Below are 26,525 nucleotides of genomic sequence, written 5' to 3' on the forward strand. Positions count from 1 at the left end.
GGGACCGGGTTCAATTTCCAACTTGGGTCATTGTCTAAGTGGAGTATGCACACATTCTCCCCATGACTGCATGGGTTTCCTCTGGGTGCTCCAATTTCCTCCAACAGTCTGAAAGACATGCTGATTAGGTGCCTTGACCCGAACAGATACCAGAATGTGGCGACTCTTGGGAATTTCACAGTAACTTCATTGCAGTGTTAAAATAAGCTTTACTTGTGACTAATAAATAACTTAAAAAAGATGTTTTAAAGCTCTGCTTCACAACTGGGCATGGCTATGCTCCTACACTGCTAGCCGACATTTTGCCTAACAAAGTATCTGTTTACCACACTAATTGGCTAATCTACATCTCACTAGTCCTTAGCACAGTTAAATCCCTATCAGCCTTTTTTTTATCCAATTCTTTACTTTTCATTTCATTCCAACTACTTAACAATATATTCTTTCTAGGGATTGGTAGTTTACCCTGTATCAATCACCTGTTCAAACCAATGTATACAGAGCAGGCACCCAAGGTGTCGGAGTGATCACCTATCTCCCTCTCCAACACTTTGACATTTGATCACTTATTTTGGTTACCTCATGCTGAAGGTCATTTGCTGGATAGAAAGGCAAAGTGTCAAAAGTCATTCTCCAATGTCCCCAGATTATTTGGAGAGGGAATTAATAATGTGCAATCTAATTCCATTAGTTCTATACGATTCCAAAAAATACAATTTCTTAAAGGTCTCTACTCCATCTGAGTAGGTGGGTTCCTGAGAGAAATATAAATATGTTGATATCAATTAGGCATCTGATGTCGTTAGAGGAAACTGTTGAACAAAGAAGTTAATTGGAGCAGGTTAACAATGGACAGAATAGTAAGGAGCTTCAGCAAATGCACCCTCCTGGTCAGGGTGCCAGAACAGCACAGCAAGGAATTACAAGAGGAAGAAAGTGCTACCCAAGAAATCATCAGGGAGTTGTATCTTGAAGAGTCCAGATTACATTCTGCTGACAAATACTGGTGTCTCTTCTCATGTTCACTCTTGGGAGGTCACCCAGTTTCCTGCCTTGAGAAGGACTGCAGCCCATACTGTACAACATATTTTGTAACCATTCAAAAACTATTAACAATAACTATTACAATGGAGTAGGGTTAAGACATATCAAAGACTTTTTTTTAATGAAAACTGTTATTCACTGCAAATGGAAAAAACTCCATCAACATCTTTATTCTCAAGTATTATTTTCTTAAAGAGAACTGCTAAGTCACATATTTCATGGAACAAAACTTGAATTTATTCAAATCAAACTATTTAAAGTGAAATACAGAAAGTTATATTATAGATAAAGTATAATCACTGAAAGGATGCAAATGCAAAATTCAAGGCAACAACCAATTTCATGACCAAATTACATTGATTGACAAAAGCAGTATGTTATTTTATCTTTATAGACATAAACATTAAAAATAAATTGAAAAGACTTATAAAATTGAAACATTCTAGATCCCAAAAGAGCTAAAATTACAAATTCTAACAATTAGGATCAACTGCATTTTATGATATTATTAAGGTGACATGATATTGCTTACAAGTATGAAAAACAAATAAATGATTTCACACAATAATATTCCAAATTTATAGGAAGTTGGGGCTTCATAATGCAGTGAACAGAGTTTGTTAATCCACAACAAACCAATTTACTAGTGTCTTCAGGCTCTTGACTTATTAATCATGTAAAATCCTATAAAAGAATATCCCGCCTAGAATACCATACTGTACTATGGAGTATTTTTGTTCAATCCAGCAGGAAACTAGCTATTAAATAGCAATATTTCCATCTGCAGAAACCAATTCAAATTTACATTATAAGCTTGTCTCAGTCAAGAAAAGCAATCCTGAAATTTGGATAGCTGCTGACAGTGGCTGAAGGACTTTGCTGGGTAATGTAGGAGCAAAATCTAACCCGCAACAAACCTAAATGGCCCATTGTAGCATTTGGCTCCAACAACAGTAAATTAGCAACAAATCCATATTTTCCCCATTGATACCATGTATGAACCAAATATCAAAGAGGTGGCCATAACCACTCAATGAACTTCACTACATAAATGGGGAGTCTTGGCACTGATGGAATTATATTAAATGTGGTGCCCTACATTGGGAATCGTTCAATAATACAGGCATCAGTTAACATCCCGGGCAGTGAAGGAAGAAGAATAATCAAATCAACTGCAAGAGAGAAAGCTGACACTGATAAAGGCAATTCATTACAATCATACCAAAACTACAGTGAAATTTCACTACCAGATATAGATTAAAAATTGTACTAAATTTTAGAGCACACAAAAATAAACTCTTGAATGCACAGAATTGCTTTGATTGAAGCATCAAGCATTCTCATAGAAACACACACTAAACCATACATATCAGGTGAAATTTTCCCGAAAAATGGCAAGTGCCAGGTTCTGACTTCCAGGGAAACAGCCAGGTTTTCTCTCCAGGTCTTATGATACTTTATCAATAAAAAGGAGGGAGCATTTATTGCACCGTCATTCTTAAGCAGTGCGACCGAAACACACCAGCAAGGCCAGCTTTACAGAGATTGCACCCCCACCCCTCAACGTTGTCAGCAATCTCCCTCCACTCTCCCAACATCACTTGCAATCTCCCCCCCATTGCCACCCTGCTCCTTGGCCCCACCCCTTGACAATGCCAGGGCCACTGCCAAAGCACTGCTCTGCCATGTCTCTGACTACCTGTGGGCTACACTGGCCGCACACCGCCGACACGATCATCTCAACCATGAGATTAACCAGGAGCGTAAAGCTGTTTATGAATAGTTAAATGTATTTAAATAGATGGTAATCAGCTTCACGCCTCACTGGGGGTGAACCTGATTGTGTTGCTGGTGGGGGAAGTCTCATTCTGAACTCCTTGGCACAAATCCTGTTTTGGCCCTCTTACAAGAATTAGCGGCCATAATGGGATTTGCACCCATGGCGAACAGAAGGCCCAGAAGACTGACCACCATAGCTGCATGCTCTTGTTTAGCTACAATAAACTTCCCATGAGCGTATTCTGTACACCTAAGGTTTGGGCCCAATGTAAAACAGTCGTCATTTTCATTTGTTCTCATTATAAAATGTCTGCTGACAAACTATATTAACACTTAGATTTTCCACCTTTGAAATAAACAAAAATGCTGCACACAGAACAATCATGACATGGCATTCTTCCAAACAAAACTGATTTGAAATATACTTTCCACAAATTTAAGAATTCGAAGTAACTTAATGTAGATGCTTTTTAAAAATCATTCCTAAGGATACTTTTAATGCTGAAAATAACTCTTAAAAATCATTTTTAAACTAGTGCTCTGCCATGAGGAAACTTTGTCCATATTTGGAATGTGAAACCAGTCCAATTGATTGCACTATTCGTCTTTGTTCAACTTAGGTTTGAAGCAACTAATGAAAACATCAGGTAAACTAAATAGTACTTTTAAAAAAAAGACTAGCATCACATAAATGATCTTCAAGGAAACCTTAACTTATATTTCTCTTTCAACTGCTTCATGATGAATTGTGCATTTCGATCACTACTTTAGACTGCAGAAACATTTTTCTTGGGGAACATATGTTAGGATAAAAAATAGTTTCCAAATTAACTTCTGACCACCTGCGAGGGAGTAAAACAAATTGTGCTAAGATAGCAGCTCAGTGCTTTAATTATGTTCTTTCGCTCTTCTATTTATATCTAAAAATCAGTGAATTACTCTCTCCTTTAAAGAGCAAAAAAACTACAAATAGATGCATTAACTGTTCTGTCTTTTATCTCACAGCATCATTACATGATGTTGTTACCACAAATAAGCACAAAATTAATTCTGTTTGCATATGGTGTAGGATGATTTATTAATATCCAAAATAAATCTGATGGATATAATGGAGTGCTGTAGTAAGCTGTTAAAAGCATACTTAGATGAATTACAGTTAACTAAAACGGAACCCCAAATTGGCTTGCAACAGCTTTAAAACACTTTAATATCGCAGCTAAATGTAAAGCTTCTTGTTTTAGGCCTGAGTTGTGAAGCAATGAAGACTTGTTGTTTAGCACATTTTCAATTGTTCATTATGTTTGCTTTTTGCTCCTTGTGGCATTGTTTTGTCCAGGCGGAAAATAATCCACAGGAAACGTCAGTTAATATGCTAGGCATTGGTCAGTTTCTACTAATTAATCAATTGTACAGCGACACTGAACAAAGTTATTCATTCAATTTCATATAAAACAATAACATTAAGTAAGCATGCAACATAGAGGAATATTTTGTTTCCATTAAAATGTGTAGTGCACAGCAATTACGCTGTTACACCAAAAATATTTCACATCATGTTTCCCATTTCTAGCAAAACTAAACACAAAATAATTTATTTGAGATAATTCCACATCAGTAGTGTAAACAAGGCAACCAGATAAACAAAATGTCAAATATTTTCCCAGAACCTATATACAGATAGTGCATTTATCCAAAACATTTTCCTTTACACAATGAGAATTGAAAATCCTGATCAGTGCTAATTTCCAACTCCAAACATTAGTTCATATATAAAAATTAAAAATCTCAATAGTCCCAGATGACCATAGGTTGGTAGTGATTTAACCTGAGAATCACTACACCTCAGGCTAGGGGGCAAGGTTGAGAATGCAGATCTTCATGAGTACCCTCAGCCAGTATGGAAATTGAATACGTGCTGTTGGCATCGCTCTGCATCACGAACCAGCCATCCAGCTAAGTTTATATAAAATAGGGAAACATTTAAAATGAGCTGTCAGATCACCAGCATCCATTTTACACTTTAATGTAAACCAATTAGTTTATATAGCGAAATGGCTTTGACATTGGTGGGAAAGCATATTTATCTATTATCCAAAAATTGCTTGGCAATAGATTCATTTGCTTTTAGTTAAGAAAACAAGAACCAAATCATTTCTATTCAATGAATTGTGCAGACATTAGTACAAAGTAAATTTGTCATCACGTCCATAAATCTCAATTCTGTTTAAACAAAGATTCAACATCAAACCTAACAACTATATTTGTATAATTTAAAACAAGCGAAATGATGGAAAATCTCAGCAGGTCTGGAAGCACTTGTAAGGACAGAAAAGAGCTGATGTTTCAAGTCCAGATGACCCTTTGTCAAAGCTCTTTGTTAATTGTACAATTTTAAAGTGGGAAATCTGCAGTTTTTAATTTTACAAAGTCATTGTGTATTTTCAGATTGTATACATAAATGTCTAATCCATGCTGCTTAAAAAATGATTTTCTGGGGCGCAGCATTATTAAAGGCAAACTAAAAGGTGGTTAGAATTTGAAATTCTCTAAATCCATATGGAAGTGGAATCCATCAAATCTTTGGAAATGTTACAAGGGAATAGAATGTGCCAGAATTGTGGGATTAGATAAGATAGTTCAGATCATGAAACATTTGCATAAAATTTGCATAGACAGTCAAAATAACTTGTTTCTATTCCAAACAATCAATCCTCAATACATTCATGCTCGACACATCGATTTCACAAACACAACTTTAAACTGAATACAATACCTGCTGCAGGTTTAACATTTAAAAAAAACATAAGGCTATAGGAAGAGAGTAGGGCAAAGTAACTAATTTAAAGCTCTAGCCATCACAGGTACAAAGGACCAAATGCAAGATTCTATTGTGATAATATTGACTGTGTGGGACAGTGTAAAATGGATGCTGGTAGCCCATTTTAAATTTTTCCCTGTTTTTGTTTCCATTGAAGTTAAATTTATACCCATGATTAATTCCAAAAAAATCATTTTTAACTTCAATTATGTACACATAATCATTAATCTCCACCTGGACAACATATCTAATGGCAATGATTACATTTTAATGACCCCACCTAATATTCTACTCTTAATTAGTCCTTCTATCTTGAACCCTACTGGGCTACAGTTCCAAAACTGCTGCAGCTCTCCAATATTGTTCCAAATGGCCATTTAGATGTGACACAGAGCAATTGTTTACTATAAATATCACTACCTAATCTTATTTCCATCCAATGTGCATGTTTTCTTATGCAAATCTATGTGATCAGAAATAAGAAACCTGAATATTCTTACTCCTTCCTAGCCCAGCAAAATTGAATCCGTTTGTGGTGGCCTTAATTGTTGCTGAGTTAAAGTAACTCATCTAAGATGAGTAAACAAAAATAAATTAGCTAAGTTTCTGCTCTGTGACTAAACGCCAAGACACAAGTCAATATATTTTCTACTAAGCCATAGGAAAGCTATAAATGCTTTTTATTTGTATTTATACAAATTATTTTGCTAGTTCTTCAAGCAAGCATAAAATACATTTGAAAGAAAATAACCTGATTGATGTTATCAGTTATTAACTTCATGTGAATTATAACCTTACAGATAACTGTTGCATTTAGGTTTGTATGGTCCAGTGTAACTTGGATGAAGTTCCAAAACATTTTTGACGATCACTAAACTCTTCATCATTGATTTCTAATATTTGCATTTTTACAGTTTCTTCATTTGTTGTTTCTCACACAGAACTGTTACAAAAATTCATTCTGGCTACTCAGGCTTCTTTGGCAGAGAGTCTGGATTATACCTAAATTTGTAGCCATACGGTCGTAGATGATAAGTCATGTATTCCAAATAGTACATGGTCTTAGAATCAATGTAGTGAAATGAAACTGCCAGATCAGAACAACATCCAGGCCCCTAAGAAGAAAACAAACAGCATTAAAAAACTCAAGTGTGTAAATTTGGTACCAAATTTTAAATACATGTTCACTCACGAGCTTATCGGCAGCAAATGGGGAAGTAAAGCAGTCTGCGACTGGAGGAGTAGCAAATGCCAGCAGGGATGAGTGTGAAACAGAAAAACAGGATTTCAGGAGGGGGAGAGACGGAGGGTCATGTGGGTAGAGGGAGGATCTGGAGGGCCTGCGGGGGAAAAAGGGTGGTTGAGAAACTGCGGGGTCTGTGTTGTAGACATGAAGAGAGAGTGATTGTGTGTGGCGTGTGAGAGAAAATGTTAGAGAGGCGAGTGTTAGCAAGAGCATGTGTGGCCACAGGTTCCACTGTGTTCATCCAGAAATTTTTTAAAGGATCTGCGGCAACTCCTCTCTAGCACACTCCCAGGCAGTGCATTCCAGACTGTCACCACCTTCTCGGTAAAAAAAAACTTTTCCTCACATCCTGCCCCTCACCTTGAGCATAGGTCCCCTTGTGACTGATCCTTCAACAAAGGGGAACAGCTGCTCTTCACCTACGGATCAATCTTGTACACCTCGATCAAGTTATCCCTCAGTCTTCTCTACTCCAACAAAAACAACCCAAGCTTACGCAACCGCTCTTCATAATGTAAATTTTCAGGCAGCATCCTGGTGAATCTCCTCTACACCCCCTCCAATGTAACCACAGTTCTGGAGACCAGAACTGCATACAGTACTCCAGCTGTGGCCTCACCAAAGTTCTGTACAACCCCGACATGACTGCCCTGCTTTTGTAATCTATGCCTCAATTGATAAAAGCAAGTGTCTCATATGCCTTTTTCACCACCCTACTAACATGACCTTCCACCTTCAGAGATCTGTGGACAAACATGCCAAGTCCCTTTGTTCCACAGAACTTCCTAGGGTCCTACTCATGTCTTGTAGCCCAAGACACTCTGCCTCACTGTTAATCACCTGTCCAATCTTTGTGGCACCTGCAAACTTACTAATCCTACCCGCACGTAGTCAATGTCATTTATATAAATGATGAATAATAGGGAGCCCAACACAGATCCCTGTGGTACGCCACTGGACACTGGCTTCCAGTCACTAAGGCAGCCTTCTGTCATCACCCTCTGTCTCCTACAACTGAGCCAATTTTGAATCCACCTTATCCTGTATCCCACGTGAATTTATCTTCTTTACAAGTCTCCCATGTTGGACCTTGTCAAAGACTTTGCTGAAATCCATACAAACTACATCGACTGCACGACCCTTGTCTATACACCTGGTCACCTCCTCAAAAAATTCAATCAAATTTGTTAGACAGGACCTCCTTTCTTCAGCTTTGCCTCTCCAAGTGGAGATGGATGCTTTCCCTGAGAAGTTTCTCTAAGTTTCCCTACCACTGATGTGAGTGTCACTGGTTTGTAGTTCCCTGGTTTATCGCAGCAACCCTTCTTGAAAGCGGAAGCACATTAGCTGTTCTCCAGTCATCTGGCACCTCCCCCGTGGTTAGGGCGGAATTGAAAATTTGGGTCAGAGCCCCTGCAATCTCCTCCCTTGCCTCAGCAGCCGAGGCACAATTCATCTGGACCTCGAGATTTATCCACTTAATGCCAATAATTCCAATACCTTGTCCCTTCCTATGTCAATTAGCTCAAGAACTTCAGTCTCTCTCCCTGAATTCCATACCATTGTCCTCATTCTCTTGGGTTAAGGCAGATGTGAAGTATTCATTCAACACTCTACCAATGTCCTCTGGCTCTACTCACAAATTGCCCCTCAGGTTCCTAATGGGCCCTACTCTTTCCCTGGTTAAACCCTTCCCATTGATATACTTATAGAATACCTTGGGATTTTCCCTACTTTTACCAGCCACAGCTTTCTCATATCCCCAATTTGCATTCCCAATTGCTTCTCAAAGTTCCACCCTGCACTTTTTTATACCTCAATAATGTCTCCCAGGATAGCAGGTGCTCACCACTGGCATCAGCTGCAGTGTTCACTTCAGTGCCATGTCGTGCAGGGCTCAGCACATTGCTATAATTGAGGAAACCCTTGCTGAAGCATGTTGAAGAGCAAGCTCAGTCAAGGCAACAGAACCTCATTTTGTGCAAGCCCTGTTTTCTATTGGCTTTTGTAGTCATAGGTGTCCAGTTGTATCTCCTCTGTGCCTCTGTGTTGGGGTTCCTCAATGGGATCGCTAGACAAATTCTCAGTGGCCACTTGCCCCCCCACAAATCAATGCTTGAGGTTTTCTAGTTGAGAGAAGAGTAATAGATCTGAAGGCTGCTGAAGAACGAATCATTGTGGCATGAACTGAATGGCCTGCTTCTGCTCTTATGACTTATGGTTTTATCTGAGAGAGATTTTAATCAGTAAGGGAATCAAGGGTTATAGGGATAAGACAGGAACTTGGAGATGAGGATTATCAGATTAATCTTGATCTCATTGAATGGCAAGCAGCTTTGATGGGCTGACTGGCCTACTTCTGCTCCTACATCTTATGGTCTTCCTGCATACTTTGTGCTCATTTGCAAAATCCTCTTACGAAGCTCACATCCCGCTACACAATGAACAGGTAGAATTCCTCCTGATTGACGAAAACTGTTTTGATGGTGCTTTGCTGATGGCCATATGGGTGCAGTCCACAATCCCCTAGACCTGTGGAAATTCTGTGAAGGAGGTAAAACCCACTGCCCTCTGGTTTAACTGACCTGATTGGTCTCAAACTTCACGCAACTGGAAATCCTTGCAAAGCTATGTTAGCTTGATTAACAAACAGTGTGTGCTAATCAGCTTCCTCCAATCAGATAGCAATATGGCATTATTGTCTTCCAGATGAAACATTAAACAGGGGGCCCAGTCTGCCCTCTCCAGGGAATGTAAATACCACCTCTGGATACCATTTCAAATGAAGAGGAGTAGGTTCACCCGCATGTCCAGGGCCAATTTTTATCCCTTGACCAACATTCGCTTAAAAAAAGGTAAAAGCACTCCCCTGAATATTCCCTCTTCTTTAGCCACGCAACCAGTATTCCAAGTCCTTGTATTGTTTTGCTATGATCATTAATGGTCCTTAAATTTGAAACTATGAAGCTGGGCTAGCGCTTAATATAAAAAAGGATAGCAAGAGTTTTTATAAATATATAAAAAGGAAGAGGCTGGCTAGGGTGAATGTTGGTCCTTTAGAGGGTGAGAAAGGGGACCTAGTGGTAGGGGATGGGGATATGACTAAGGTATTGAATAACTTTTTTGTTTCTGTCTTCACGGAGGAGGACGTGAATAATTTGCCGGGTGTTAGAGATGGAAAGGTGGTAGGACTGGAGGGTCTTAATGACATTACTGTTACTAGAGAGGCGGTGCTCGACAGACTGGAGGGGCTGACTGTGGACAAGTCCCCAGGACCAGATGGAATGCATCCGAGGGTTCTGAAAGAAATGGCGGAGGTGATAGTGGATGCCTTGGTGGTTATTTTCCAGACGTCGCTGGATTCCGGGGAAGTGCCGGATGATTGGAAAACGGCTAATGTTACGCCGTTGTTTAAGAAGGGTGCCAGGCAAAAGGCGGGGAATTATAGGCCGGTTAGTTTAACGTCTATGGTAGGTAAAGTGTTAGAATCTGTCATTAAGGAGGAAATTGCGAGGCATCTTGAAGGGAATTGCTTGATAGAGCAGAAGCAGCACGGTTTCATTAAAGGAAAGTCGTGTCTGACAAATTTACTGGAGTTCTATGAGTATGTGTCTAGGGCGGTGGATAGAGGAGAGCCGGTGGATGTGGTCTTTCTAGATTTTCAGAAGGCGTTTGACAAAGTACCTCACAAGAGGTTATTGCAGAAGGTCGAGGGACATGGAGTTGGGGGTAGGGTGTTAGCGTGGATAGAGGATTGGTTGTCAAATAGGAGGCAGAGAGTGGGGGTCAACGGGTGTTATTCGGATTGGCGGATGGTGACTAGTGGAGTGCCCCAGGGGTCGGTGCTGGGGCCTCAGCTATTTACCATTTATATAGATGATCTGGAGGAGGGAACCGAGTGTAGGGTGTCGAAATTTGCTGATGACACCAAGATTGGGGGAACGGCAAATTGTGCGGAGGGTGTGGAGAGTCTGCAGAAGGATCTAGATAGGCTGGGCGAATGGGCCAGGAACTGGCAAATGGAATTTAATGTTGGCAAGTGTGAGGTGGTCCACTTTGGTAGGAAGAATGGTAGGAAGGACTATTACTTACAGGGCGAAAAACTGCAGCAGGCGATGGTGCAGAGGGACCTCGGGGTCCTTGTGCCTGAGTCGCAAAAACCCAGCTTGCAGGTGCAGCAGGTGGTCAGGAAGGCGAATGGGATGCTGGCCTTCATAGCGAGGGGAATTGAATATAAAAGTAGGGAGGTCTTGCTGCAGCTGTATAGGGCATTGGTGAGGCCGCAGCTGGAGTACTGTGTGCAGTTTTGGGCGCCGCACCTGCGCAAAGATATTTTGGCCTTGGAGGGAGTGCAGAGGAGGTTTACTAGGCTGATACCGGAGTTGAGGGGGTTGAGCTATGAGGAGAGGCTGAATAAACTAGGCTTGTACTCGTTAGAGTTTAGAAGAATGAGGGGAGATCTCATTGAGACGTATAAGATGATGAATGGGATGGATAGGATAGAGGTGGAGAGACTCCTCCCGCTCAAAAAAGACAGTAGGACAAGGGGGCACAGCCTCAAGATAAAAGGGGGGCGGTTTAGAACGGAGTTGAGGAGGAACTTCTTCACTCAAAGGGTGGTGAATCTCTGGAATTCTCTGCCCGTTGAAGTGGTGGAGGCTGCCTCGCTAAATATTTTTAAGACGTGGGTTGATGGGTTTTTGATAAGAGAGGGGATTAAGGGTTATGGGGAGAGGGCGGGAAAGTGGAACTGAGCAGCGACAGATCAGCCATGATCTTATTGAATGGCGGGGCAGGCTCGAGGGGCTGGATGGCCTACTCCTGCTCCTATTTCTTATGTTCTTATTTACTTAATGTATAAAAAACAGTAGCACAAGTTTCTAGCATGTTATCACATGTAAATTAAAATGTTCCTTTCCATCCAAAATATGCTCAAAAAAGTGCAGTGGCATCTGATCTGTTAAAATGGGAAAGATTGACAAGATGTAGAGCACAAAAATTACAATTTATTTTCAAGTTATATAATAATGCACAACTTTACAAAAAGGTTGCACATATTATTTGCACTGGGTAGTTCCAATAAACTCATTTTTGAAAGAACAGGAAAGGAAAAAGCTCATTTATCAGATTTAAAGTCAATCCAAAAACACTTTACAAATTACTGATTTCTCAATATTTGTAAACCAACAAATTCAGATGTATGGACAATTTCCAGATTAAGGAACTTAGCTTCATTTTCTACATACAGATAGAGTGAAAAAAACCTTCTCCTGTGTTTGTATGTCTGTTATCACAGATGTCCTCACATATTATAATTGTTTCTTAATGAATTTTCATGTAGTATAACTCAAAATGTAATGAACTGAATGATATCTGTTTTATCTTTCTCTCAGCTGGACCAACCTGTTCATGAAAGATAATGACTGATGGGATGAAGTGAAAAATATTGGTCAGCCTAAAAAAGTAATCATATATGTAAGATGTCTTACCTCCTCAGCAGGATAGAAACAATAGTTCCAGTACCAGAAAGTTTTGGGTAGGTAGCTTTTTGATAAATGGTGCTCTGGTGGAAAAGGATGAAATGTTTCTTTCTTATTTGTGTCCCTGGAATCACCAGCTTCTACGTTAACGGTCTCCATACATTTCCCCATGGCTAAATCTTCGGTTGATGTAAAGTGAGTGCATTTCCCCGTCTTGAAGGCATCAACAAATCTTTTTAGTGCTTCCTTGCTTAATACATACCCAGCTCCACCACTCATGTATCCTTGCTTAACATATGGCTTAAATTTTCTTCCGAAGAATATAGGCTGGTCAGGAGAGTACTTTGATAGCAGCCAACGCAAATTGTCAACAATCACAAAAGTGTCATCATCTGCTTTCATAAACCAATCAGCATCATTCAAGTGATGCTCATGAACATACTGAAAAGCTTTGATAGTTTTCCAGTATAACTGGTCCCTGCCTTCTTTCACACCCAGTCCCACCGTAGGGAAATCTTTATCTTCTTCTGAGCTCATGAAAAGTACAACGTTACATTTTTTGCTCCATGTGGCTTTGACATGTTTAGCCTTTGTGGCTAGGTTCTGAGGCCCAGTCATCACCCAGCAGAGGACTCGCACTTTCTTATATAGTTCATCTGCGACACTTCTGTTTTCATCTGAGTAGAGAAGATAAATGTATTTATTTAAAACTAGGGACAAAATATTATCCAAGAGAATCAGTTTAAAATATCAGCTATAAACATTTAGAATATTCGGTACCCATTTTATTTCAGTTAAAATACCTCTAAACTAAGGAGCATTGAAAGAGTCATACAGACTCAAAACATTTAAATAGAAACACTGAAGTTAGGAGCAAGAGGAGGCCTTTTGGCCCTTCAAGCCTGCACTGCCAATCATTATGATCATGGCTGATTGTCCAATTCAATAGCCTAATCCTGCTTTCTCCCCATAACCTTTGATCCCATTCACCACAAGTGCTATATCTAGTTGCCTCAATATATTCAATGTTTTGGCATCAATTACTTCCTGTGGTAATGAATTCCCCAGGCTCACTCTTTGGGTGAAGTCTCTTCACCTGCATCCTAAATGGTCTATCCTGAATCCTCAGACTGTGATTTCTGGTTCTGTGCTCCCCCACCAGCGGGAATATCTACCCTGTCTAGTCCTGTTAGAATTTTGATTACTCTATTTCTCTTCCCAGAGATGCTGCCAGACCTGCTGAATTTATCCAGCATTTTCTGTTCTTATTTCAGAGTTCCAGCACCTGCAGTATTTTGCCATTACATTATGAAAAAACTGTGATAAATGTAGGAGTTCCAATAATACCTTTTATGGCTTGGTAAAATAAATATTTTGAACAAAAAATTTCTGATTCTTCAGTACAAACATTTTTTTTGTGGTTACGGTTAAAAGGCGGTTGTGGTTGTAAGGGAAGTTGCTAGACAGAGAGATGTGAACTGCAAATTAACATTAATTGAGAAAAAACTAGCATACTAGAAATGGTTCAGCCAAGAATTAAACATCCATCTGGGACTGCAATAATGTCTCAAAAATTCACTCCCTATTGTGTCATTTAGAAAATCTGACTCTCTCAAGGTCAATTTGCAGGATGACTTAGTAGTTAGGAAAGCAAATGTAACATTAGCATCCATTTCAAGAGGATTACAATACAAAAGCAGGGACGTACTGCTGAGGCTTTGTAAGACTCTGGTGAGACGACATTTAGAATATTGCAAGCAACGTTGGGCCCTGTATCTAAGGAAGGATGTGCTGGCCTTGAAGAGGGTCTAGAGTAGGTTTACGAAAATGACCTTGGGAATAAAAAAATTGACATACAAGAAGCGTCTGTGGACTCTGGGTCTGTACTCAATGGCGAACAGAAGGATGAGGGGGAATCTCATTGAAACTTACAGTATAATGAAGGCTTGGATAGATGGACCTGGGGAAGATGTTTCCATTATTAGGAGAGACTAGCACCTGAGGGCCCAGCCTCAGAGTAAAGGGACGGCCTTTTAGAACAGTAATTTCTTCAGCCAGAGGGTGGTGAATCTATGGAATTCATTGCCACAGAAGGCTGTGAAGGCCAGGTCATTGAGTGTCTTTAAGACACAGATAGATATGTTCTTGATTGGTAAAGGGATGAAGGGTTACGGGGAAAAAGCAGGAGAATGGGGTTGAAAAATCATGATCAAATGGTGGAGCCGATTTGACAGACTGAGTGACCTAATTCTGCTCTTATATCTTATGGACTTAAAGGGGTAATTCATTCATTCTAGTGTATACTAGAAGGAAAGCAAGTTCAAGAAAATATTTTTTAAATGGCCATTGTATTGTTTTCTCAATATTTGAACATGAAGATGAATTGACTATTATAGCAAGTGAAGGGGTGCCGAAAATCAATGCAGGAAGAAATACGGATATTAATACACACATTCTTTTTATATGTGTTTGAAACAACAACAACAAAAGTAAAGCCAACACAATTTGAGTTGAAACAAATTTGTTTCAGTAAAGTATTTCCAAGGCCCCATCTGAGGTCCTATTATATCTAGCAGAAAAGCTCATATTACTATTTGAGTTTCTGCTAAGTGTATTATGGCTTTTATCAGGAAGCAAATGTGGTTCTAAATGGTCTATGCTTTATTGTTGGGATATTAGAAATAAGGTACAGATTTAAGTGAGTTTAAGTGTTTTTGTGTAAGAAAGGGTGAAACTCTAGTTTCATTTAAACAAAGATGTGGAAATGCTGCTATTGGACTGGGTGGGCACAGTAAGAAGTCCCATGCTAGGTTAAAGTCCAACAGGTTTATTTGGAATTGTAAGCTTTTGGAGCGCTGCTCCTTCATCAAGTGAGTCACTCACAGTGAAAACACCTCTGTTTTATATTAAGAAGTCTCACAACACTAGGTTAAAGTCCAACAGGTTTATCTGGAATCACAAGCTTTTTCAGTGCTGCTCCTTTGTCAGGTGAGTCACTGAGTGTTGTGAGACTTCTTACGGCTAAACAAAGGTGTTTTCATCTATGAGGCGTTTTGGTTTCAGTTCAAATGATGTCTGTATTGGGCTTCGAGAATTTATGAAGTGAAAAATAAAGATGAGCTTGGAGAAAAAAAAAAGCTGTTGCTTGGCAACTAGGGCATGCACCTTGAAGGTAGGAAAGCTTTTTGAGTAGTTCTGGCTGAACTCACAGCAGTTGTAGCTTAGCAGTGAAACAGAAGATAGCTCTCACAGCCTCGCTAGAAGCAGGAAAACATACCATGAAGTAATGGACAAAAAAACAAGTCCAGAAGCTAAATAAGAACATAACAACATACGAAATAGGAGCAGGAGTAGGCCGTCTAGCCCTTCGAGCCTGCCCCACCATTCAGTAAGATCATGGCTGATCTGAAGTGGGTCAGTTCCACTTTCCTGCTCTCTCCCCATAACCCTTAATTCCCTTGTCTGTCAAAAACCTATCTACCCGTGACTTAAATATATTTAGCGCGGTAGCCTCCAACGCTTCAACAGGCAGAGAATTCCAGAGATTCACCACCCTTTGAGTGAAGAAGTTCCTCCTCAACTCCGATCTAAACTGCTCCCCCCCTTATCTTGAGGCTGTGCCCTCTAGTCCTGCTATCCTTTTTAAGTGGGAAGAATCTCTCTACCTCTACCCTATCCATCCCTTTCATTATCTTATACGTCTCTATAAGATCCCCCCTCATCCTTCTAAACTCCACCGAGTACAGACCCAGTCTATTCAGTCTCTCTTCATAGTCCAACCCCCTCATCTCCGGTATCAGCCTAGTGAACCTCCTCTGCACTCCCTCCAAGGCCAATATATCCTTGCGCAAGTGCGGCGACAAAACTGCACACAGTACTCCAGCTGCGGCCTCACCAGTACCCTATACGGTTGCAGCAAGACCTCCCTGCTTTTATATTCTATCCCCCGTGCTATAAAGGCCAGCATATCATTCGCCTTCTTGATCACCTGCAGACTGGGTTTTTGCAACTCATGCACAAGGACCCCCAGGTCCCTCTGCACTATAGCATGCTGCAGCTTTTCGTCCTTTAAATAGTAATCACTCCTACTATTATTTCTGCCAAAGTGGATAACCTCACACTTGCTAACATTGTACTCCATCTGCCAGGTCCTCGCCCACTCGCTCAGCTTATCCAGATCCCTCTGCAGACTTTCCACACCCTCCACGCAATTTGCTTTTCCACTCATCTTCATGTCATCAGCAAATTTCAGCCCCCTCCTCCAGATCATCTATATAAATGGTAAATAGCTGAGGCCCCAGCACCAATCCCTGTGGCACTCCACTTGTCACCAACTGCCAATCAGAATAGCACCCATTGATACCAACTCTCTGCCTCCTATTAGAGGACCAATCCTCTATCCATGCTAACACCTTACCCCCAACTCCATGCACCCTAACCTTCTAAAGCAATCTTTTGTGAGGCACCTTATCAAACGCCTTTTGAAAATCTAGAAACGCCACATCCACCGGTTCCCCTCTGTCTACCGCACTAGTCACATCCTCATAGAAATCCAATAAATTCGTCAAACACGACTTCCCTTTAACAAATCCGTGCTGCGTCTGCTCTATCAAACCATTCTTTTCCAGGTGCCTCGCCATTTCTTCTTTGATGACGGATTCAAGCATTTTTTTCAACTACAGACGTTAAACTAACCGGCCTATAATTCCCAGCCTTTTGTCTGCTGCCTTTTTTAAACAGCGGCGTAACATTAGCCATTTTCCAATCTTCCAGCACTTCCCCGGAATCCAGCGAATTTTGGTAAATAATCACTAAGGCATCCACTATCACCGCTGCCATTTCCTTCAGAACCCTGGGATGCATTCCATCCGGTCCTGGGGACTTGTCCACCATCAGTCCCATTAGTCTATCAAGCACTACCTCTCTAGTGACAGTAATCACATTCAGGCCCTCAACTCCTACCATCCTTCTATCTTTAATATCCGGCAAACTATTTGCGTCCTCCTCCGTGAAGACTGAGGCAAAAAACTTATTTAAGGCCTCCGCCATTTCCTCATCTCCCACCACTAAATCCCCCCTCTCATCCTCTAAGGGTCCAACATTCACTCTAGCCAGCCTTCTCTTCTTAATATATTTGAAAAAACTCTGACTGTTCTTTTTTATATTTAGTGCTAGTTTAGCTTCATAGTCTATCCTTCCTTTATCAACTTCTTTCTCATTCTTTGTTGATTTTTAAACCTTTCCCAATCTTCTAATTGCCCACTACTTTTAGCCACTCTGAACACATCAACTTTTAATTTAATACTCTCCTTTATTTCCTTCAGTGACCACGGCTGGTTATCCCTTCTCCTACAGTATCACATAAAATTAAAAAGATACCTTTATGTTGACTGATGTCAGCATTAAAATTCATCTCTCCTTGAACTTGTTGATGGGGTTGGTGGTTGTGAAAGTCCTCCAAGTGGCCATGAGGGTCATTGAAAAGCAGATGGCTGTGCCGGGGTGCTTCCTTATGGATTGCGTTAATCACGAGGTGACAGATGACAAATCCTAATCCCAACCCACAACAAAACATGAGCAGAGAAATTACAGACCGTCTCACTGCCATTTCCAAGCAATAACGTGCTGGCGAAAAAGAAAGAAAGAGTCATCATGAATAGATCACATTTCATTACAAGGCAATTTACAAATGTTAACAGCCAATCAAGAATTTGTTTTTTTCCTTTTACCCAATCTTTCAAAATGACTCACTGAAATGTTCATCCTTCGATTTGTGTGGAAGTTCTAAGTGATAGCCTTGATTATTGTATGTCCTTTTCCCTATGTACTTAATTCCATCATTAAAACAAAAGGACTAACAAGATAATAGGAGATATCGATAACCATCATCAACTAGGAGGTGCCCATGCCCCTTTTGGGCCTCTATCCACTGCCTCTGGAGTCTTTATTCATCATTTTTTTAAACTTCAAAAATATACTTTATTCATAAAAACTCTTAAATAAACCATTGCAAAACAACATATCCAATAATTACAAACAGAGCAAAAAAAAAATTTTTACAATACAATGCTTATTTACATGACATTACATTCATTATACTTCAAAACTTAAAACTGTACACATACATCAGATTTTACTGTGTGCTGTTACTTTTCAGTTTAGCACACAGTTATGCAGGCCGAGGGTATTCTGCAGTTACCGGGCCCTCGGTCTGCTTGATTGAAAGGCTTCACAGTGTGGCCTTTCCCCATTGTGTCTTTGCGGTGGCTGTCCCAAGCTTGAGCGTGTCCCTCACCATGTAGTCCTGGACCTCGGAATGTACCAGTCTGCAACACTCGGTCGAGGACAAATCTTTCAACTATAAGATCGGCAAGTTTTGGGCTGACCAGAGTGTCCTTCACCAAGTTGATGACCCTTCAACAGCAGTTGATATTTGTCGCGGTGTGCATCCCTGGAAACAGCACGTAGAACACAGAGTCCTGCGTCACCCAGTTGCTCGGAACGAAAGTCGACAAATACCACTGCATCTCACTCCAGACCTTCTTTGCAAAGGCACATTCCACAAGGAGGGGTGTGACTGTCTCATCACCCCCACAGCTGCTTCGAGGGCAGAGTGCGGTGATGTTGAGGCCTCAAGCATGCATAAAGAATCTGACGGGGAATGCCGTTCTCACCACCAGCCAAGTCAGGTCTTGGTGCTTGTTTGAGAGTTCTGGTGATGAGGCATTCTGCCAGATGGCACTGACAGTCTGCTCAAGGAACTATCCGACAGGATCCGCCAACTCCTTCGCTCTCAGGGCCTCAAAGACATTACATGCTGATCACTGCTTGATCGCCATGTGTTTGCGGAAAAATTTCTCCACGAGGGACAGGTGCTGCGGTACGGTCTAACTACTTGGAGCATTCTGCAGCAGTGTGGCCAGACCCATCCTCTGCAACACTTGGGACAGGTAGAACCTCAAAAAGTAGCAGCACTTGCTGTTAGCATACCGAGGATCTACACACAGCTTGATGCAACTGTGCGCAAAGGTGGCCATCAGGATGAGGGCTGCATTGGGAACATTTTTTTCCCCTCTGTTCTCTGGAGATTTGCACATTGCTTCCCTCTGGACATCATCCATCTCTGATCTCCAGATAAACTTGAAGATGGCCTGGGTCACTGCTGCTGTGCCAGATTTGGGGATAGGCCAGACCTGCACCATTTACATTCATCACCTTCCAATAAACAATGACTCCCTTGTTTGTAAGCTTTATATGCAGCCTTGCAGGGGTCCAGCTTCTCTCCTTGCTCTTTTTTGCCCACCTTCTTGTCCTGCTGCCTGCCATTATAAACAGTATGGTAGAAAGGCTTTGTTGCACTCACTTCAAAGTCTTTAGCGAACTGAGGACTACCTTGTCCACAGCACTTTTAGCAATTGAGTTTCAGACTAACGTGATGCAATATTGGAAGGTGTGATAGGATGTCGAAAGGCAATTGTTTATAGAATGTTCACGAGATGCAAAGGAATGCAAATTGTGTTGATGCCACAAGTGTCAGGCTAACCTGCCATTAACTTGCCCTTGGGAAAATTGCAATCTGATTTTACGTGCAGATACTGATGTTGGACTGGGGTGGACAAGATGAGAGGTCGTAGAACACCAGATGATAGTCCAACAAATTTATTTGAAATACAAGCTTTCAGAGCACTGCTCCTTCATCAGATGACTGGAGTGAGGTGTGCAGGCATATATTCTGTGCTGGCGCATCTCGCTCCACTTCACTTGAGAAGAAACAGTGCTCCAAAGCCTTGTGATTTCAAATAAACCTGTTGGACTGTAACCTGGTATCATGTATCCCCTCACCCGATTTTATGTTGGCAGGTTTCTGACTTTCTGGCTTCCACCCGTCACCAACCTGGCTGTGGGCAAGATGGAAGAATTCTGCCCAGCATTTTCAAGACAGTAGATAAAACAACTGGGAAGTTGCAAGTACATAAAAAAGCAAAGCTATTGTTTTTAAACTTATGATTAGGGCTCTTAAAAAACAATGCAAAAATTAAGATCTGTGCTTAACAATCAGTGACAAATACTACAACCATTACCGAAAACAACACTCACTATGATAAAAGCAAATTACTGAAGATGCTGGAATTTGAAACAAAAATGGAAATGCTGGAAAATCTCAGCAGATCTGACAGCATCTGTGGAGAGAAAATAAAGAACATAAGAAATAGGAGCAGGAGTAGGCCATCTAATCCTTTGAGCCTGCCCCGCTATTCAATAAGATCATGGCTGATCTGAAGTGAATCAGTTCCACTTTCCCGCTTTCTCCCCATAACTCTTAATTCCCTTGTCTATCAGAAATCTATCTACTGGTGACTTAAATATATTCAACGAGGTAGCCTCCACCACTTCAATGGGCAGAGAATTCCAGAGATTCACCACCCTTTGAGTGAAGAAATTCCTCCTCAACTCTGTTCTAAACTGTCCCCCCGCCCTTAGTTTGAGGCTGTGCCCTCTAGTTCTGGTTTCCTTTCTAAGCAGGAAGAATCTCTCTACCTCTACCCTACCTAGCCCCTTCATTATCTTCTAAGTCTCTATAAGATCCCCCCTCAGCCTTCTCAACTCTATCGAGTACAGACCCAGTCTATCCAATCTCTCCTCATAAGCTAACCCCCTCATCTCTGGTATCCCTCCAAGGCCAATATATCCTTCCGCAAATACGGGGACCAAAACTGCACATAGTACTCCAGTTGCGGCTTCACCAGTGCCCTGTACAGTTGCAGCAAGACTTCCCTGCTTTTATATTCTATCCCCCTCGCTATAAAGGCCAACATTCCATTAGTCTTCTTGATCACCCGTTGCACCTGCAGAGTGGGTTTTTGTGCTTTGTGCACAAGGACCCCCCAGGTCCCTCTGCACTGTAGCATGTTGCAGCTTTTCACCCTTTAAATAATAATCCCTCCGATTATTATTTCTACTAAAGTGGATAACCTCACATTTGCTAACGTTATACTCCATCTGCCAGGCTCTCGCCCACTCACTCAGCCTACAATTTGTACAAGCTAACGTTTCAAGTCTGGGTGACAGTTCATCAGAGCTGAAAGACAACAGAAAATAGGGTGAGGAGCAGGATTGACAAGGAGATCATAGACAAAAAGACAATGGGAGTGTGGGGATCATGGCTTAGCAGGGTCCAGTTAACAGCTCTTTAACAGATCAGAATGTGTAAATGGCAGAGCAAAGGTAATCAGAATGTCAAAAGACAATCTGTGACATGTAACAGGTGGCCCTTAGTGGAGTGCGGGATAGGAGACAATAATAGGGGTAAAAATGAAAAGAAGGATTTTAAATAGGTGGAAAAATGAAATAATGGATGTAATGAAAATATATATTTGATTTGATTTGTCACATGTATTAGTATACAGTGAAAAACATTGTTTCTTGCACGATATAGAAAGCATACCGCAAGTCTATACTTGCCTGTGATCTTTTGAGGTTTGGGGTTGGTGGTGATGGACTCTTATCCAGAGGCACTCTATATCTAATTGAGGAATTTGGCATTGAGAAAGGAAGAGCAGAACCAGCCCACTGACCTTAGTGCCAACCCCTCTCCACCCCCAACCTTCATTGCACAAATACCCCAATGATTTAATTCCAGCCTGGGTAATTCCTCAACATCCAAGATCTCCAGTAACTGTCATTCCTGCAGCAGCCACAGCTGACACTTAAATGCCTGAGAGGCAATTAATACTGGCCATCAGAGCAGGGGCAACATTTGTCTCTTGCTGGTTTTCCAGGCACTAGGCAAGACCCCAAAGCCTCCATAAACTCCCCTCAAAAAAGTGGTATAGGTATTGCAGACAAAAAAAATGCTAGCTCAATTAACAATTTCAAATCCAAGACTAATAGATTGTTTTGCCAGTCAATGGTATAAAGGGTTATGGAGTCAAGGTGGTTGGTAGGAGTTAGGATACAGTTCCACCATGATCTCTCTGAATGATGTGTTAAGCTTCTGGAGCTGAATGTCTCACCTCTGTCCCAATACGCATACATAGGAGTGTTTTCATGTAGTCAATCTGTTACCACACTTTAGTTGAACATTAATGGTTTGAAAGAATCTTCATGGTTCAACCAAAATTACACATAATTTCATTTAACATTTACTACTTAGTCTCATTTGTTTGCATGCAAGTCTTGATTACATTAACTGATTAGATATCCAGGTTCTCATGCTAATCTCTAGGAGTGTTTCAAGAAACAAAATGAGCACACTTTACTTTTTCTTCTTTATCTTGATCCTGATTGGTTTTAGCTTTTAAAAATTGTAATTTGCAACATTTAGAAATCTATTTTAACACCTTCACCTTGGACAAAAGTAAGACTTTGAAAGGTAAGCATGCTTTCTCATTTTCAACATTCTTGCAAATTCATTTCCAAGACAGTAGACATTCTACTCTGAAGCCGTCCCTAAGTCTCTTGAATTATCTCACTGTCTCCATTAAGTATGCCACTATGGGGAAGTTGAAAATAGGAATCAAAATTGTATAGCACTTAGGGCCAAATTTAGATATTTTTATATTTAAGAGACAAGAATAAACAAATGCAAAATGTCTGCCTACACATTTAAAAAAAATGAATACGGATGCACCTGTATCAGCACATTGTAAATACAGCATTTAGGGCTCAAATTTAGACTACAGTGCAAGATTATGCATAGGTTATTTGCTATGTTTGCGATGCCTCGACTGCATAAAACCATTATCTAATACATATTTTCACAAGGTTTCCAATTTAAGACATTCAAATTCAGATAGCAGATAATCACGAAAGAAGACAATGAAACATCAAGAAGACACAACATTTCATTTCAAACAATATCTCATTTATAACAGCAAAGAAAAATCTCATTCCCAGACAAGTGGTAAGTATTTCTTGCATCCTGACTTGTGTCATAGATTATGGACAGGCTTTGGGAGCCAGGAGATAAGTTATTGACTACAGAATTTCCAACCTCTTGATTTGCTCTTGTAGCCACATTATCTATATGGGTGTCCAGTTCAGTTTCTGTCAACACTGGTTGTGCAGCATTCAGCTTAGATGTGAAGGGGAGATGGTTAGATTCTGTTGCCTTGGAGATGGTCATTGCCTAGCACTTGTGTAACACAAGTGTCAATTCCATTTATCAGCCCAGGCCTGTTTCAGTATCTGAGGAATTGCAAATGGTATGAATGTTGTTCAATCATCAGTGAAAATCTCCACTTCTGAATTTATGATGGGAAGGTTATTGATGAAGCAGCTGAATATGATTGGGTGTCCTGTGGAACCCTTGCAGCAACGTCCTGGGACTAAGTTGACTGACCTCCAACAACTATAATCAACTTCCTTTCTGGTCAGTATGACTTCACCCAGCGAAGAGTTTCCCTCGAGATTCCCACTGACTTCAATTTTGTTGGTTCTTGATGCATGCTTGGTCCACACTGTTTCCTGACCTATTGAATTTCTCCTTTAGCTTTTCTGCTAGTTACAGATTTCCAGCATTTGTAGTACTTTGCTTTTTGGAAACAAACCATTGAGTTTCTCTTGAAGTAATTACATCACCAACCTCTTTAGATTTCACATAGACAACTAATGATGGCCAGTTTGTCATAGTACTAAAATTGCTACTGAAGCTAGTTAGGGTTCTTGACGGAGTGGAGAGTGATAGAAACAAGGGAAAACTTCCGATAACGACCTGCATTCATAATATGCTTTTAACATGGTAGAAACATCCCAAAATGCTTCACAGGAGTATCAGCAAACAAAGTTTGACACGAAATCACAAAGAGATATTAGGACAGATGACCAAACCAGGAAGAGCAAAGACTTGGATCTCATCTAAATCTTGCAATACAAATTCTGGACTACTTGCTTGCTAAAATGTGAGGGGAGTAAAGGAGGAAGTAGGAATAATCATAACTAGCAGGAGTGCTATGGAATCTGGGGGAGCGGGGGAGATTCTCTGCTCCAAGACAGCCAGTTTCAATAGTAAATGCTCTGTGAGCAGCAAACAGTGCATGAGATTGGAGGAAGTGCAGATAAATTGTCATCTCACATGCAATGAGTATTTGAAGCTCTAGACAGTGATGTGGGAGGAGCTAATAGAGTAGATGACGAGGGAGTATTTATGGGCTCCCCAAACTCTGTTCTTTTCAAATGTTTTAGCTTGCCTTCTTCTGAAGTAGCACACTGTCATTGTATCACTTCTTAGCCTTTTGGCTAAGATCAAGTGTACTATTAACATGCTGTACTTAGTTGAAGTCATTAGGTTACATTTTAGTTTCATTTGAAGCAATTTTTAAAAGCATCTCGGCCTTTTGGCTAAGATGCAAATGAGATCAAGCCTTGGATGAGGTGCAACGCCTACTTCAGTCAGCTCGGATCATGTAGATCAAGCCCAAGACAGGAGGTGAGAACCCTGTCTTGTCAGCTTGGATCGGAAATATCTTTTTGTGGAGACTCTGAATTGGACTTGATTTGATTGAAATAGTTTAAAATAAAATTTAAAAACTGTCCACTGTATAAAGAGTTAGAAGATGGGACATGCGATTGTATCATATAAATTATGATGTATCGCTGATATCAGTCAGTTAAGACTTAGATTCTCTCTTTCCCAGAGGGCGGGCAGAGGGATTGGCCAGAGGGGAGGGTGGGAGGGATGGGGAAAGGGACGGAAAATGAAAGGTTGGAACACCCATGTCTAGGAACAACATGCCTACTCTGTATCCTGTTTAGACATAGTAGGTTTTAAGCAGATATAGTGTATGACTACACAGTCTGTCTAGTAATCAAGTGCCACTCCTAGGGGGCAATCTTAACAAAAAACATTCAAAGTGCCAAATGAACATGAAAATGGGAGAAATCCACATTTTTTTGGTGACAGCTGAAAAATTGAATCTTTCCTCACTATGGCAAAATAATTTTAAACTTGAAATTTACCAGTCGGGGGTGGGTGGGGCCTAAATCACCTGAAAGCTGTCTGATAGCAGGAGAGGGCACAGTTGCACATGTGCAGGTTTCTGTGCTCCGAGAACACACACATCCATCACTGCCTCTGCTATAGCAGGTAGGTCTTTATCGCCCAGCATCCCCACCACTGCTACTGCAGAACTCCATGGTCGATTGTGATCTCCCCCACTGCCCTGACTGATTGCAATTCCCCTCCCCCACCCCCAACCTGGAAATATTGCTCCTTCCCCCTGCCAGAAACCACCATAACTGCTCTCCTCGCCTCACCAAATGCTACTGCAGAGTGGCAGTAGTCCACTAGCCCCCACCAATCATTACTGCAGAGTGCACAGTAGTTCCCCCCCCAACACCCCACAAATTGAATGGTCCACCCTGGTCTAGCCTCACCCCCTTGGCACTGCCTGGTGCCAGGCTGGCATGTTAGGCTGGCACTGCCCAATGGGCACCCCATGCCCCCATCCACCCAGGGGAGGGGGGGGGATTCAATGGCATTTTGTTCTACTGGCGAGGCCATCACGTCTGGTCCCCATTGATTGGGGACCAGAAGAGATCCTCGCTGGAGAGAACCTTCCCTGGTGAGGCCACAGAGGCAAGTGAGCCAGCACTAATTCTATTCAAAACAAGTTTAACATGAACTTAAATACTATAATCAGCCTCACAACTAAAAGATATTTGGTGCCAGTAAGATTGAGAGAGGTAATATATCGGACACAAACCTGATTTGTCGTGGATTTACCAGCTTAGCTGGCAGAGCACAATGGTAAGTTCACCCTCCTAGAGTCACAGTCAAAAGAACCATCTCAGAATACTGTCTAAAATGCTGCCCTTTTTTTCCCCTCTAGAAAATCTGACCTGTCAGTACGCACCCAGGAATTTGGGTTTTTATTTTTATATTAACTTCAAATGAGCAATTACATTACAATGTTCACAATATGCAAACACTGTTGTTTTGGAGTGATCAAATCTGTCCCACAGCTTAAAATAGAATGATTACTGAACAGAAAATCATATTGTAGATTTGTTTCATTGAAAGTCATTCCAATAATATAAATGCAATCTTAATAAAGATTAGACTCAGAATTCCCCAAAGTGCAATTTGTTGTTTAAAAAGCAAGTAATATTAGTCCATGGCACTCATTAATTATATCCAATTTGGTGGAACATAGCTTAG

General features: G+C 40.9%; 1 protein-coding gene and 1 pseudogene across 3 annotated transcripts in view; one reads left to right on the forward strand and one right to left on the reverse strand.

Moving 5' to 3' along the window:
* Positions 1-1,321: 1,321 nt before the first annotated feature.
* Positions 1,322-26,525, reverse strand: part of LOC145355513 (glycoprotein-N-acetylgalactosamine 3-beta-galactosyltransferase 1-like) — a 33,294-nt gene continuing 8,090 nt past the window's right edge. Inside the window, exons 2-5 of one of the 3 annotated variants that reach the window (XM_080207746.1) lie at positions 20,465-20,547; positions 17,747-17,992; positions 12,377-13,044; positions 1,322-6,756 (exon numbers count right to left, since the gene is read on the reverse strand). In XM_080207746.1, the coding sequence (XP_080063872.1) occupies positions 6,607-6,756; positions 12,377-13,044; positions 17,747-17,975 (1,047 nt within the window). In that variant the 5' untranslated portion in view covers positions 17,976-17,992; positions 20,465-20,547 and the 3' untranslated portion in view covers positions 1,322-6,606. Of the gene's footprint in view, positions 6,757-12,376; positions 13,045-17,746; positions 17,993-18,662; positions 18,740-20,464; positions 20,548-26,525 lie in introns of those variants that run through there. The other 2 variants (XM_080207764.1, XM_080207754.1) reach the window with 2 other exon arrangements.
* LOC145362026 (U2 spliceosomal RNA) lies at positions 24,585-24,722 on the forward strand (annotated as a pseudogene).

The sequence above is a fragment of the Carcharhinus amblyrhynchos genome, chromosome 2, assembly GCF_965287045.1.
Source record: "Carcharhinus amblyrhynchos chromosome 2, sCarAmb.v2.hapA, whole genome shotgun sequence".
Classification (NCBI taxonomy): Eukaryota; Metazoa; Chordata; class Chondrichthyes; order Carcharhiniformes; family Carcharhinidae; genus Carcharhinus; species Carcharhinus amblyrhynchos.